This window comes from Panthera pardus, unplaced genomic scaffold (genome assembly GCF_024362965.1).
Source record: "Panthera pardus isolate Hobbes unplaced genomic scaffold, ASM2436296v1 HiC_scaffold_17, whole genome shotgun sequence".
Taxonomy (NCBI): Eukaryota; Metazoa; Chordata; class Mammalia; order Carnivora; family Felidae; genus Panthera; species Panthera pardus.
The window spans coordinates 3163295-3179102 of NW_026526732.1; the positions used below are offsets into that span (position 1 = coordinate 3163295).

The 15808-nt window shown below is 57.3% G+C and overlaps 1 protein-coding gene across 1 annotated transcript; it reads left to right on the forward strand.

The window, feature by feature from the left end:
- Positions 1 to 6309: 6309 nt before the first annotated feature.
- TBXT (T-box transcription factor T) lies at positions 6310 to 14881 on the forward strand. The gene is made up of 8 exons (XM_053905385.1): positions 6310 to 6515; positions 6918 to 7182; positions 7923 to 8057; positions 8847 to 8908; positions 9029 to 9090; positions 10590 to 10766; positions 12201 to 12330; positions 13961 to 14881. The coding sequence occupies exons 1-8, from the start codon at positions 6310 to 6312 to the stop codon at positions 14232 to 14234; spliced, it is 1311 nt and encodes a 436-aa protein (XP_053761360.1). The 3' UTR covers positions 14235 to 14881.
- Positions 14882 to 15808: the final 927 nt, after the last annotated feature.

Sequence of the window (15808 nt, forward strand, 5' to 3'; positions counted from 1 at the left end):
GACAGATCATGACCTGGGCCAAAATCCAGAGTCTGCTGCTTAACCGGCTGAGCCACCCAGGCGCCCCACTACGAAAGAATTTAAAGGGGGAGGCCAATAGTGCTGACGTTCCCAGGGTTCTGTGGGATCGGGACCAGGAGAATGTGTTTAGCCCGAAGCTCTAGTCGGCTTTGGCTCCTCTTCCCTCTAGTTTCCAACACCTTTGACCGCACGGCCAGCTGTTTAAGGATTGAGATGTCCCTTCTTCGGCCCCTAGTTTACCGTCGTCCTTCATGTGACTATCACGTGTTTCAGATTTCCAAAGTATTTAAGCTGACCCTTTCCCCCTCCCCAAACGCACACACCCCAGGTTCCTTTTATAACTGGAATGTATGCGTGTGGTGGGCGACAGGGGGACGGTGCGTTTGTCTGCACTTGCCATGTGCTTAACCTGGTCTAGTGGAAACAGGATGGGTTTAAACAGGATGGCTTCTTTACCCCAAGCCGTAGTTGCCTGAACCTGAAGGAGAGGCTCTCAGCCCACCCCCCCCCCCCACCTCCCCCGCGCAGGGCCGCCGGCATCCAGATCATGGCTCGGGGACAGTGGCCTCCGTGAACGCGAATTCCTCCCGCTTGCGTCCGGGGGTGGGGGGCTGGGCTGGGGCGGGGGTGGGGGGGACCATCCTGCAGGCAGTGTGTGTTAGCAGGTATGTAGAAAGGGCGGATTCTAGTTTCCGGAGGACTTTCTTCCCCAGTGGCTGTGTTGAGAACCACGGATGGAGCGTCTCTTCCCGCGGCCCTGCTGAGCCCTCCCGTGGCCCCATCAGTCTGCTACTTGACCCGTAGGGAGCTCATACTTTAGGCCCTCCCTCCCCATCGTTCTGAGCAGACACGAGGGGGCCAGGCCAGCACCCCCCACCCCCAGCCCTGCCGTCTTCTGCCTCCTCTCCTCCCTCGGGCAGGTTTCTGCCCGGCTCTGCCTCTGGCCTTCCTTCTCTCGCCTGCCCCCAGCCAGCCATCCCCAAACTCTTCTTACAATGTGATCGCTCTCTTATTCTTCCTTGTTCGTTTTTGGTCTTCATCTGCGGTGTTTATGGGAATCCCTACAGGAAGCCCCCGGAAGGGTTCCACTACGTTCACAGGCTACACTGCAGACCTTTTCAGGGCCCTCCTATCTATCCTTGTAGATGCTGAAAGCCCATCCCCTTCCGAAAGTCTGCTCCGGGCCTCACCCCCATCCCTGCCTACCTGACTGCTGCCCCCTTTCTCTTCCCACATCGTGCACTTAGCAGGCCTGTCTCGCCGTGGAATGTCCTGCCCGCGTGGCCTTGCTCTTGCTAGATCGGGGACTGTGTCTTTGAGTCTCTGCTGTCATGAAAAGTGGACTCCCTCCTGGCCACACATCCCTTGCGGCTTCTACAAAAGCTCTGTCTCTCTTCCACTCCCGGGCCCGGAACCCTGCCCTGTCCCCAGGGCCACACCCCCAGGCTGCCTCTGCTCTCTCCACGCAAATGTCAGGTGTCCCAGCTCTGAGCCCGAGCCGCTGCGTGGCCCTTGCAGCAATGAGGACAACCCTTCAGGATAACATCCACCCTCGCTGCTAACTAGTGATTGTGGCGACCAGAGCTGGGCAGGCCTGGGCGCGCGCGTCTGTGTCCCCAACATTCTTTTCTACCAGACAATACATTTGGGATCTCATGTTGCTTTCAGTAGCGAAATAGGAGTTTCCAAAACATAGGTGCAGATGTAGAGAAGGTACAAAGAAAGGAGACAGCAGGTCCCACAGTGTTAAGTGTATAATCATCCCTTAGATGATGGAGTGGAGGCCCCATCAGGGCTTCTTGAGTAATTTTAAACGGGGTGGGGGGGGGATGCTCTGATCGCTTTCACACTCACTTTGTTAATTTCTCTTCCTTCTCTGGGCCTCATTCGATACACAGTGTCCACAGAGAATCCCTCCTTCACGTCTTCAAGACAATGGACTATTTGAGCCCATGAGTGTGGGAGCCTGCACCTGGCCTGTGACGGGGCTTCCACGTCCACACATCGAGGACACAGAGAGCGAGCCCCAGGCACAGAGGCCTCCCTATTTAGGAGGAGTGAATGCGGAAAGCAAGTGGTGTGGAGCTGAGTGTTGGGGGCTAAGGGCGGTGGGATTATCTAGAAGGATCAGAGGAAATAATAAACTATACGAACCAGAAGACGAATCCAGAAAACTGCTGGGCCTTCTCAGTGAGACCCAGAAAGCTGTGGCCTCTAAGAGACAAAGCCCTGGGGTGCGGGAGCCTGCGAAACAGGCCAGCGAGGCCACAGAAGGCGCAGGGGCTGCTGGAAGGCCGCCACAGAAGCGAAATCTCCATTGGAAGCACTAGACCCAAAAGGGACACTGAGACGAGTGGACACTTCGAGAGCCACTTACGACGTGCAGAAAGGCCTGGGGGCCACAGCTGCGGGAGCCAGCGGGGTAAACAGAACAGGCCCCGGCCAGGGGCCGGGTTGGATGCGGGGAGTCCCCAGAAGACAGCAACTGTCAGCTGGACCGACCACGGAAGGGCTCCCCCTGCATTCGAGGGACGTCGGGGGAAAGACACCCCACTCACACACCATGGGGAAACCCGTGCCCCGCAAGCATGGACAAAATTGAGCGTCCCCACAGAGAGCACTCGAGCTCCCACCGCGGGAGGGACGGCAGCCCGGCCGGCCCACGGAGCCCTCCTCCGCAGCCTTGAACCCGAGGGGACCTGAGCAGCCACCCTGGAGTTTTAAGGAGACGCGCCCCAATCCCAGGCCCTGAGCCTCTCACCAGGCTTGTTTGTTTTTAATGTGTGAACTCCCGTCAGGCAACCGTGCACGGTCATGTGCCACAAAGCACACAGAACATCTACTGAGGACGTATTTGGGTTGAAGTGCTTCTCCAGCGGACCGTCCTCCAATCCAGGGGCTGTGAGGGCCGTCCCAGCCGGCCAGGGGACAGCAGGCCGCAGCTCAAGATGGCGGCCTGACCGTCACCTTCCCGTGGCCGCACTGAGCTGGGCCAGGGTACTCAGAAAAAGACAGGTCCCTGTTCTCCTCCACAAACCACAAGTGCCCCCCAAACAACCCAATGGACTTAACATTTTTTTTTAATGGTGAGGAGTCCAGAAAATTATATTATGGAACTTTACAAACCATAATACAATTAATTGGGTTCCTTTCAATGGGAGAGAGAAATAAACCAACTGGTGACAGAAATGATTTGCTATTCCCCACTCTATCTACGTTGTTTTAAATTTAGGACTTGCCAAAGCTTTTGGCCGCTGGGCCTGACCAGTACGGGAGAGTGAGCTCGGCAGAAGGAAAAAAATGAACACAAGTGAGGAAAGGCCAGCAAAATGTGAATAGTGGTTAGTGATGGAGGTTTTTATTTTCACGCACACACGCACACACATATTATGGGTATACATAAATCTCTATTATATTCCACACTGAACAGAAATTTTACAATCAGAAAGTAAAAGTTAGTTTTTCTCCCAGAAAAGGAGGGGTCCTACAATGCTGTCCCCTGCCCCTGCCGGCCTTGAGCCTGCTTTGGGACATCGATACCTACTCCTAAAAGACAAATGGTTTTGTTGCTTGAAAAGGGTTGGGCCTGGGGAAAATGGTTTCTGGAAATTGAGGTGTGTGTGTGTGTGTGTGTGTGAGAGAGAGAGAGAGAGAGAGAGAGAGAGAGAGAGAGATTTCTTGTAAAGTGTTTGCTAAGTTATTTTGGGGGTGACCATTTGCATTCTGAGGTCCAGCCATAAGACCTTTTGCAGATTTTCCCCTGAAAGGTGGGGCTTCCCAAGGAAAGACAGAAAGACAGACGTTGGGACAGAGCAGCCCGTGGCACCTCCTCCTTCCCAAGGAGGCACATTGTTACTAACCGGGAATCCTTTATAGCTGGGCCTGAGGAAGTTTTTGGCTGTAAACTGTCATGCACGGAAGCCTTCAGTGAAAGGGCTGGAGAGTTGGAGACGCTTCTCCTGGGAACCGAGGAACAAAGATCCAGAAGACAAGGCCCAGAAAGGTGAAGACAAAGAATCGGTGGTGGAAAAGGAGAGTGCTTCCCAGCTCCGCACAGTCGGGAACCCCCAGCCCCTAGCTGCACCAGCTACTGGGGCCGAATTTCTGGGTGGTGTTCTTGAACCCTTGGGACGTTCTTTGTGGAGGGTGAAAACGGCATTGCACGGCTTTGAAGCTTAACGTTCTTTCCTGATGGGGTTTTATTCTTAGCTGGTCGTGCCCCCTCCTGTTTGTGGAGCCAGCTGAAATCAGAACCATAGTTCTGGAACGATCTCGAAACCCTTCATCACCGGGAGCTCTACTGGGCTTTGTGGACCACACCGACAGAACTCGCGCCTTACCGGTCAGGGGGCGTTGGAAGCGCCGCTTCTGATGGGGGGAGGGCTTCAGAGAGCCTCGATTGCCAGATCTCCTCCCTTCTTTCTCTACCTCACACCCGGCCTCTCCCCTTTAGGACAAGTGCGGACGCAGAAATGACCCTTGACACATTTTAATTCTCTCGAAAAAGACTCGCCCCCAAATCCCAAGGCCCAAAGAGCCGGGTGGATGGCCACTCGGGAGGGCCCGGCTGTCAGGGGTAAATGAGGTCCTTTCGGTGCCTCTTTCCAGAAGGAAAATCCTTCCTTCCCCGCCCCCACCCCTCGGGTCAGCCCCTTGGGAATCGCCTGCGTCCTAGACAACAAAAGAAACCGAGAAATGCGTACAGGGACGAGGTGCGCTGGGCTTCCCGGCTCTTCAGGACCCATTTGGAGAGGGGCGGAAACCAGCTCTGGAAACACGCTATCTCCACCCCAGGGGGGCGGCGGGCGTCCCCTGTACCCCCAGGGCTGGCTCCCGGGAGGCGAAGGCCCGGATCCCTCCCGCGGCTTGCCCCGGCAGGGAGGGGGTGGCCGGGGCGCGGACCCCGCGTCCTGCCGGGAGAGCCCCCTAGCTCGGGCGCGGGGCTGTCCTGCGTGGGCCGCCCCACCCGATGCACTGGCTCCCCCCCAACCCCGGGCCGTGGGGGCGGGGTGCGCGCGGCGAAGACCCGGGAACCGGCTGGAACCGCACGCTCGGGTTAGAGCGGTGGCCATGGGGTTCAGAGGCGCGCAGCCGGCTCCCGGAGCTGCTGCTCCTCCTCGCCTCCCGGGCTCCCGTTTTAGGAGGAATGTTATTGTTTAAAGAGACCTCATTGAACTATTTCCTGCTCATTGTCACCTTTCCTTCGCTCTCCTGGCGGAGGTTCTCACCGAAAGGTCATAAACCACCCGCTCCCCACGCCGCCGGGCGCTGCGGCCCCCCGGGGCCTGGCGGGGAGGCGCACCCCGAACCCTGCTCTCCGGGGCGCACCCTGGCCAGCCTCCTCCCGCGCCCACCTTCCGCGGAAGGAAAGAGCAGACCACAGAAGCCACGCAAACCCCCAGGTCCCACTCAGTGCACGCGCAAACCCCGTCATCCAAGTCCCGCGTTTACGCAGCAGGCGGGAAAACTTCCTAAAGGGACCCGTTTGGTTGATTTCTGAGTATTTCCCTCTCTGGGCGCGGAGCCCACCGTCGGGCAGAGGCTCGGGCCGCCGAGGCGCGGGGACGGGGGCGCCGGGTGGGCCGATCCCCGGTCTCGGGCGCTAGCGGAGCGGAGGGACCCGGTCCCGCGGGGCGCACGACCGGGCGACGCGGCGCGGGGGCGCGCGCCCTTCTGCGGGGGCCGGGCTCCGGGCGCCGGCGGGGCGACCCCGGGCCGGCCCCCGCGCGACGGCAGCCCCTCGGGGACGCGCGGGCAGGGGCCCAGCCCCGGCGCCCGGCCCCGCGGCCCCCGCCCCGCCGCTTTGATGGAGGCGCAAACGCTTGGGGGAGGGCGGGGGCGGAGGGGCCGGGCCGGGGACGCGTCGGGCCGGGGCCCCGGCTGACAGGAAGCGGGCGCGGGAGCCCGGGGTGGGTCCCCCGGCGTCCCCAGCCCCCGCGCCGGGTCTGAAATGGCCGCGCGCGGCCAATGGGCAGTCGCCCCCGCACTTCAAAGGGCGCGCGGCCCAATCGGCCGCTCCCCTCGACGGCCGCCGCGGCCCTATTTATGGGAGGGGACGCCGGTGCGGTCCCCGGAGACCTACTCGGGTCGTGCGTCGCGGGAGTTCAAGTGGAAGAGCCTTCCCCCCCACCCCTCTCCCCCGCCCCCTCCCCCCCCAGGTCGCGCTCCTCGCCCTCCGCCCGGGAGCCCGGCGCCGTCTCGGAAAAGCGGCCGCCGGCCGGGGTGAAGGTGGCTGTCGCGTCGCGAGTCGGGGCTTCGGGGGGCGGCGGGGAGGGGGCGGGCGGGAGGATGAGCTCGCCCGGCGCCGAGGGCGCGGGGAAGAGCCTGCAGTACCGAGTGGACCACCTGCTGAGCGCCGTGGAGAGCGAGCTGCAGGCGGGCAGCGAGAAGGGCGACCCCACGGAGCGCGAGCTGCGCGTGGGCCTGGAGGAGAGCGAGCTGTGGCTGCGCTTCAAGGAGCTCACCAACGAGATGATCGTGACCAAGAACGGCCGGTAGGCGCGCGCGGGGCGCCCGGGGGCCCGGAGAAGGCTTCCTGCCGGGGACGGGGTGGGGGTGGGGGGTCTTTCTTGCTCCCTTCCGCTCGCTCGGCCGCGGAGCCCGGTGTGCCCCCGCCAACACTCTCCTGAGGTCTTCCCCGCGGAAGTTCGGGAGGCGTCCCGGGGACACGCGCTTGCCCCGCGCGCGGAGAACCCTCGGCCAGTGCTCCCCGACCCTGCCTCCGGAGGCCGTGAGAGTGCGTGGGGGACGCCTGGGGACCTAGGGGGGCTCTGGGAAGCGGGGGCGTGGGGGCTTCTCTCTGCCCCCACATGACAGCCGCCTCTGTCCCGGGTTGCGTGCCTTCCGTCCAAAAGCTCCTCTCTGGGGGTCCTCCTGCCGCACTCCTTCCTTTCCAGGAGGATGTTCCCGGTGCTGAAGGTGAACGTGTCCGGCCTGGACCCCAACGCCATGTACTCCTTCCTCCTGGACTTCGTGGCGGCCGACAACCACCGCTGGAAGTATGTGAACGGAGAGTGGGTCCCGGGCGGCAAGCCCGAGCCGCAGGCGCCCAGCTGCGTCTACATCCACCCGGACTCGCCCAACTTCGGGGCGCACTGGATGAAGGCGCCTGTATCCTTCAGCAAAGTCAAGCTCACCAACAAGCTCAACGGAGGGGGTCAGGTAGGTGTGATGGAGCCCGCGCCGGGCAGGGGGCCGCGGGGCCGCACCTTCCGCTGGCGGAGCCTTGGGAGGGGCTGTGCTTGCGCGCCAGGTGACCTCTGTCCGGGAGAAACTGCCACCGCCGGCCTCAATTAAGCCTTCCGTGTTGTTTATAGGAAAGCGATGAGGGCAACAGCAAGGCCTGCAGCGCGGGGCAGGGGGCAAAGCTTCCCCTTTGAAGACTCAGCCGGTCTGGGTCTCAGGCTGGGGGGAGCTTTTGCATTCATGCCCTCGACCGCCCTAGGGGCAGAGAAAATACCAGCCTTGAGGGGCAGTGGTCACTTTGGAGTAAATATGGGCTGCCATGTGGCCGCGTGCTCTGAACAAACTTGTGAATTTGGCATTTTCTGAGAGCCCAACCGGGGGACCCCAGGTTCAAGCGCCTCGCACACAAGCCCAGGCTTTTAAAGACGTCTACTTCCATCCTGGAAGCATTAACAGGTTACTCCACCGGGTCAAAGGAGTTCATGATGGGCATTCATTGCCTCTACTGGGGTGTAGCATCTCACATTCCTTTTTTTTTTTTTTTTTAACACTAGCCGTGGGAAGCAGTGCCCGTGGGGAAACCCGCCCACTTACCAGCAAAGAGACACTTTGCTGTGAGCTACATGGCTCTGTGCACATCGCGTGTATTTTTCTCCTCAGCAGCAGGGCAAGGGACGTTTCCTTATCTGAAGGTCTGGTTTCTCTGCTTCCCCCAGATCATGCTGAACTCCTTACATAAGTACGAGCCTCGGATCCACATAGTGAGAGTTGGGGGCGCCCAGCGCATGATCACCAGCCACTGCTTCCCGGAGACCCAGTTCATAGCGGTGACCGCTTATCAGAACGAGGAGGTGAGCGGCGGGGAGGCGTCTGGGTGGGCGACGTTCCCTCGGAGCTCACAAAGCATGCAGAGACTCTGCGTGTGGGGCACCGGGGCATTTTAGCCTGGTAAGTAAGGCCTCATCAGATAACCTGCCATGAGCGTAAAATCGGCCCGGAGGGGCGAAAAGTTTAGTCCCGGTCCTTGGCCAGGCCTTTTGCCCTTATTTCTCTGTTAACGCGTCTAAAACTAGAACCATCTACCAAATGAATCTCCGAACGAAAAGAACAAAACTTTTAGGCGAAGTGCCTTGCGAATTTCTTGAGAGCAAGATGAGGGAGGGAGGGAGGAAATCTTTGGAAAGCGTCCTGACCGGCAGCCGGGAGGGGCAAGAATCCGCAAGGTGCCCAACACTGGTCCCTGCCTGTAAATCTCAAAGTCTGAGCCCAGCGTGCAGACGTTGTGTGATGAGCTGGTTAGGTTGTCCGTGTTGGCCACCTGAGAGCCCTGGAAGGTCGCTCTTTCCTAAGCGGATCCGGGTTATGTTTTGAACCACGTTTGTTTGATTTCTGCGCGCAGAATGTTGTCAGCCGCGGGTTAAACTTCTTCCCGTGATTTCCGCTCAGAAAAGCAGCTTTTAACAACGTACTTTGTGAAATGTTCCCATTGCTCAGCCACCTCAGACCCAAACAGAAAAATCCACCGGGAGGGGGTCCGGTTCTGTCTGAATCTTTAAAGGGACGCACTGATGTTTCCCAGTTTCCTGGTACCAAACAATCCTCCGGCTGTGTACCAGTAACCGTGAATTCTTGTTTTTCAGATCACAGCTCTTAAAATTAAATACAATCCGTTTGCAAAAGCTTTCCTTGACGCAAAGGAAAGGTGAGAGGTTTCTAACTTCTACCCTGCGGGCCAAGAAATATGCAGAAAGAGGAAATATTTCTGCAAATGCTGTTTTCCGAAAGTTCTCCTTTTTGACAGTTCGATGCGTTGTTTTGACAGAAGCGATCACAAGGATCTGACAGAGGAGCCTGGAGACAGCCAGCAGCCCGGGTACTCCCAATGTACGGTTTGTTGCACTCTGTCTCAGCGTCCCTTCCCTCGGGGACTAGGCAGCTGAGGGCCGGAAGCCGGAGGGGCGAACCGCGGCGCGTTTGGGGAAGTTGACCGCCCTTCTGCCGTGCAGGGCACGTGGGCCCATGATGTTGAGGCTCCTTTACTACTGGTCTTCACCCTCGATCTAACTGGGAGGGCTGTGGGTGCCATTCAGCACCCTTGACCGAGAAGCCCGGGGAGAGTTTACCTGGGGTCTTTTGTCCGGCTCTGAGGCAGCTCGAGCCAGGGCTGGGTCGGATCGCTGAGATCTTGGTGGGTGGCTGGACCCTGCCGTGTTGGGCAAGTGGAGAAGCCAGCTCGTTAGACATGGTTTCTCTCTTTGTCAGCGATAGGAGACTGGAGGATCGTATTGGGAACGATGCTCATGAGCGGTGTGGTTTTTCCCTTGGCCCGTTTCGGTTCCAGGGGTGGCCGTCACCTGAGGCTGGTTTTAGAGGGAACGGCGGCTTGCAGGCTGGGAAGAGGGCTCCCAGTCCAGCTCCCTTTTCCAGTTGCACCGGCCAGAGCCCGGGGGTGCGGGTCTAGAGAGCCATCAGGAGGCCAAGTTCTGTGTAGCTGTCCTCTCTATACAGGGAAGGGGCTTGGAATTTAAATAATGGACAGAAAAGTTCGCGTTTGCCGCCTCTTCCGGAGGCCGGATAGACCAGCATGGCACCTTTCCAGTCTATTTCTTCTTTAACCCTCTTCTCGGCTAATTTAACAAACAGCTCTTTTAGAAGAGCATTTAAATGTTGTCCCAGGAATTGTTTGTCGTTTGGAAATTAGAGCCAGAATAGTTGTCCCTGTAGAGGTTGCTTTTCTGAATTAAAAAAAAAAAAATGCCTTAAAAACCAGTGACTGGAGAAGAGATTGGAGGGTGAGAGGCGGGCCGGGTGTGGAGGGAGTGATTCTCTGATGCCCGACGGGGAGAACCTTGAGCCTAAAGCAGAAGAAAAGCAGGAAGAAACTGGCTCTAGTGGGGACACAGCTCCTGGGGCGGGGGTGGGGCGGGGGGGTGGCGGTAGGAGCAGGTGAAGGGAGGGGAGGGGGTGCCACGCGCGTGAGTCGCCCCGTGTGTCTTGAGCGTGTCTGGTTCTGAATTTCATCTGTTTCCGCCTTTTTTCATGCTCAGCAGTTAGGGCCTGGAAGCTGACGGGCCTCGGAAGGTTCTGGGGGGTCGAGGCAGAGGGGGTGAGGAAGCAGCAGGTGTTGGCCGAGGCTGGGGTTCCCCGGCCCTTCTCGGGTGCCCTGTGGCTGTGGAAACCCTCGTCCGCCTATGGCCTCTCGTGTGGAGCTGAAGCCCAGATGCCTCGGGACTTGATCTGGGGACTTGGTGTTAGACGCTATGAGTCCTCTCTTCGTCGGGGACCCCTCAGGAAGACACCCCCGGTTTTCTGGTCTCAGCTCTCCTGTCCTTTAAATAAGGGAGGTATGCAAATGCCACTTACTCAGCACTCTTCTCTCACAGCAGGGGGGTGGCTCATCCCTGGAACCAGCACCCTGTGCCCGCCCGCCGCCCCCCACCCACAGTTCGGAGGGCCCCTCTCACTTCCCTCCACTCACGGCTGTGAAAGGTACCCCGCCCTGAGGAACCACCGTCCGTCCCCCTACCCCAGCCCTTACGCACATCGGAATAATTCTCCAAGTAAGTTCTAAGTCGCAGTAGACCCGGGCTTTGGGGGTGGATGGGAGACCGCGTCTGGAAAGGCCTCTATCGGTAGGATGGGTTCTGGAGACCAGGATTGGAAGAATGTCCTCTGGAGCGGACCCAAGCCAGCCCCTTAGTGGCTCAAGACGGACCTTCGTTTCGCATCCCGCCCACCGCTGGCTTCGCACTGAAGGTGTGAGGTCCGGCCCAGGGGGCTTGCGGTGCTGAAATGCATCTGTTTTTCCTGAGCTGCGGGTCTGTCTCCGGGGGCCCAGGTTTGGATAGTTTATGGACCCCTCTAAAGTGATGATGCTGGGTCAGATGGGCGTGAGAATTACTGGCTGAACCAGAGCCACGCGTGATTTTCCAGTGTCTCTCCAAGTGTGGTGCCTGGGCCAGCGGCGCGGGCATCACCTGGAAACTACCCCACACCTACTGAATCCGCAGTCTTCTGGCTGATCCTGACGAGCGCTTAAGGACTGTGAGCACAGGGCTGGACCCCGACATCCCTTCCCTAACTTCCTCTAACACCATGCACGGCTAGACTTGATATTGTCTGGCTCTAAAAAGAGGAACATAGTTAATGAACACCATAAAACAATTAAGCAATTAAAGCTGATTTGAAATGAAAGGAGCTTATTTGGGAAAGAAATAGTCACTGGGACTTGTTCAACCAGCGGCTGGACCCTGAGGTTAGAAGATCGTATTTTAGTTTTGTCTGAAGCAAGTGTTTCTAAAGTCCTTTCAAATCTTAAGAAATAATGTTTTGGGAAAAGACAGGCTGAAGTTACATTTATTATTTTTTTTAACGTTTATTATTGAAAGACAGAGAGAGACAGAGCGGGAGCCGGGGGAGGGGCAGAGAGAGAGAGGGAGACACAGAATCCGAAGCAGGCTCCAGGCTCCGAGCTGTCAGCCCAAAGCCCGACGCGGGGCTCGAACCCACGAACCGCGAGATCGTGACCTGAGCCAAAGTCCGATGCCCCTGTTTATTTTTATTTTTAAAGATAATTAATCCCTAGGGTGCCTGGGTGGCTCAGTCGGTTGAGCGTCTGACTTCGGCTCAGGCCATGATCTCGCGGTCTGTGGGTTCGAGCCCCGTGTCGGGCTCCGTGCTGACAGCTCAGCGCCTGGAGCCTGCTTCCGATTCTGTGTCTCCTTCTCTTTCTGCCCCTCTGTCGCTCACGCTCTGTCTCTCTCTGTCTCCCAAAAATAAATAAACGTTAACAAAGTTTAAAGATAATTAACCCCCCATCCAGTGGTTGTAGGATTCCGTTTCTACGGGGCATCTGCTGATCTAAAGATAAAGAAAAGGCTTGGGTTGACTTGGATGCATTTTCCAAAACAGACGTACGGCCATAAATATTTGCCTTTGATGACCAATGAAACAGGCCAATGGCGTCCATAACGATGGCTTGTCACCTCCCACAGCCTATTCTGACAATCCGTCTGCATGCTTATCCATGCTCCAGTCCCACGACGGCTGGCCCAGCCTGGGAACGCCTGCCCATACCAGCATGCTCCCCGTGGGCCACAGCGCCGGCCCGCCGGCTGGCTCCAGGTAATGTATGTCCGGACATGATGCAGAGCGTCCTGGGACCCCGAATGTGACGTCCTCCCATTTCCATCCTTGGTCTTTATTCTGCCCTTCACCTGGGGGCAGCTGGGCAGTTATTTGTAGCCGTACCGCTAACCCGGGGATCCCAGGTTGCATGACCGCGGTGCGGCGTGGATAGAGATATAACAGGGAAGCCAGGGCCCCCATCCTGGCTCTGGCACTTACTAGTTCCTGCGAAGGACAAGTCTCTTAAACTCTCGGAGCCTCGTTTCTACAAGAATGCCAAATGACCCCATCTCTTTGTCTTTACAGAGTTGGGGTCAGCAGGTGTAATCTGAAGAAATGTTTCTAGCGCCTTTTTTTGAGAAGAGCTATTAAATTAAGGGAAAAGGTGTAGTTGGCTTTCCTGTGGATATAGGACCAAAGTCCTTAACGTGGTTGCTGGTAACTAGTAAAGAACAATGGATGCTTTATTATTAACTTGAAAATAATGTAGGGGGAGATGGGCTTAAAAAATCAAGCTGATTGGTGAACATACGGAGGGTTTTCATAGGGTTATTATAAAAAACTAAGACAAAGTTGAAAGTCAACTCTCATTTTCTACCGAAGAAACAGGCTCAGGGATATTAAATGATTTGGCAAGTTGGTGGCTCACAGTAGAATGAGTCTGTAGACAAGTTATCTCGACTTCGAAAGCAGTGCCGTTTATTCTGTTTAGCATATCATACTGTGCCTCAGATCTTAATTCTTTTGTCTAGGAAAGAATTCTTTGATAATAAGAATCTAAGTGTCTGCCTGTAAAAAATAAAGCAAACAGCGCTTCAGGTGCGTGAAGCAGCCAACTTTTCAAGGGCGGGACGGTCGCTTAGAAACCAGCACAGAAATGGAATCACCTGCAGGTTACAGACCCCTGGCAGGGGGGACCCCACAGCACCATCCGGACTGGGCATCTCAGAGCCATGTGTTCTGTCTATAAACAGGGGGCGGTAGACTACTTCCTTCAACTCAGGGTTGTTTTCAAGTTCAAATACAGCTGAAATACAGCACATGGCTCAGTAAGCATTATAGCACCACGTAGAGTAAGGTTGCCTTCATTTATAGGAAGACGTTTTCTCCAAACGATTTTAGCAGGTTTGCAACCTGCTGACGTCTATGTTCCCAGACCGAAGGGTCTAATACCGATGTCCAACCCCTCCTTCCACGGATTGGGACACAGGCTCGAAACTGGTTACAGGCCAGTGTTCCCTGAAGCAGCTAGGGAAGGGCGGGGCTCCGGGTCCGACTCTCAGACCCGTTCTTGCTGCACCGCGCTCCACTGGTGGGCATTGCTGCCCAGGACAAGGTGCAGGGGACCTTGTTTTGGAGTCCTTGTTTTGGAGTCACCGTCAGAAGCACCTTCCAAACCATCATGCTTCAGGAGGGTGTTGTCTGCCTCTCGAGGGTCGGTGCAGTGGGGTGTGCACCTGAGGGTCGCCTCAGGGTGTGGTTGACTAACAGAGCAGGTGACCTGCTTGGAAGACGCCGTCCGCGCCCTGGTCAGCACTCGGGTCGTTGGCCGTTGCTGTCCCTCCCGCAGCCGGTCTGGGGCCCCGCTCCAGGTCTCCGCCTGACTGTCTCCACGTTTGCATTTCAGCCAGTACCCGAGCCTGTGGTCCGTGAGCAGCGGCTCCATCACGCCCGGCGCCCAGACCGCGGGGATGTCCAACGGGCTGGGCGCCCAGTTCTTCCGGGGACCCTCCGCACACGCGGCGCCTCTCGCCCACCCGGTCCCGGCCTCCCCCTCCTCGGGATCCCCGCTGTACGAAGGGGCCCCCGCGGCCACAGACATCCCTGACAGCCAGTACGACGCCTCGGCCCAAGCCCGCCTCATAGCCTCGTGGACGCCCGTGTCGCCACCTTCCATGTGAATCGAGGCCTGTGTCGTAAACGACGCGGGACTTCGCTGTGGCGGCCGCAAGTGCGGGTCCGATTCACCTCCCAGGTACCGAGGTGGCCGCTCCTGGGTTGAGGGAAGGAAACAGGCCCCGTCACCCTCCCTTTACACTTAGGAGGAGGGACACGTGTCCCGCCGTCCCTCAGGAGTGCCGTGCCCGCCGCGCACACCGCAGCGAACTCTGCACGGAAGCAGCGCGGCGGCCCGAATTTACCGTGATTCGCGATAAACGCCATTTGCTGGGGTCAGACACGTGGCGTTTCTCATACGGCACGTGCAGCCTCGGCCCGCCAGCAGTTGTAAACCCCACCGGTCCTACTCGTGCAAGACAGATGCACACTCAGGTCTCTTCCTTGTGGCTTTGGAGGACTTCCCAGACCCTCTGTGGCGGCGGTCACAGGTGGGCCTGTGCCGGGAAGGACAGGATAATGTCACAGCCGAGGACAGCAGGTTGTAGTTGAGATGCAGACTTGCCCGCTCTGCCCACTAGAACGTGTCCATTTTGAGCATTGGTAGTTAATCTCTTGTGTTGTTAAACCTACGATCGTTTATATTTGTCTTTTAAGTAGCCAAAGACAATCAGCAGGAGGCCTTTTTCTGCAAAATAAAAGCAATATCCAAGTTTGGTTGGTCTAGTTTTTATTCAGACTCCTCTTTTTGGGGGGCGAGAGTCTGTGACGGCTGGTGGCAAAGACCTTGTCCCAAAGGAGCATTGTAATCTGTTGTGCACCTTAATGCTTCGTCTAACGAGCCGCAGAACTGCGTGTGAACTACAAATGCAGAAGGTGATAATTGACTTTCAAGAGAGTCAACACCGAGTCGTGGGGGTTGTGGGGGATGTGGGGGATGGCATCGTGGGCGATGGCCAGCGCTAACATCAACTGATGGCCAGCGCTAACATCAACTGACACAAAGCGACAGTTGATATGTGGGAACAATAGGGCATTTGTAAATATCTTCCCTGCTGGCGTTCTGAGCAGGGAACCAGACGGCTCGATCGGGGCAGTCTTTCCATCTAGTGGCTGAACGCTTAGTTGGATGCTGCGTACTTGAACCTCCTATTCAGAATTGCCAAGAGCTACAGATGGCCAGTCCGTCGGAGCTCGGCCAGTAAGGTGACACTATGGACACACGTGGTGTCGTGGACGTTAAGGGTGAAGAGAAACGACGCAGAGGGGCTTCGAAACTTCCCGAGGGAGTGGGAGAAGTGTGTTTACAAGTCAGCACTGCTAACTTTTTAGTGCCCTTGGAGAACTCCTTAGGTATCATGGCCAGGGGCCCAGCCCAATGCTGGGGCTTCTTTCGGCTTCACTGCTCTTTCTAGGACCCGCGGTGATCCATTTGTCGTACTGAGGGCGAACCCAGAACTCAGAGCAAAGGGCTGAGTGTGCAGTGCCCTTGTGCCTGCTTTCCAAGCGGGACACGGCTCTCGTCCACTCTTTGCCCCTAGTTTTCCTCGATTTCGTAACCGCTGCTCACGTGCAGACCTATCCCACATCAGAAGGTTTATTGACAAGGGTGTTACGAGCATAATTTTTGAATAAGCCA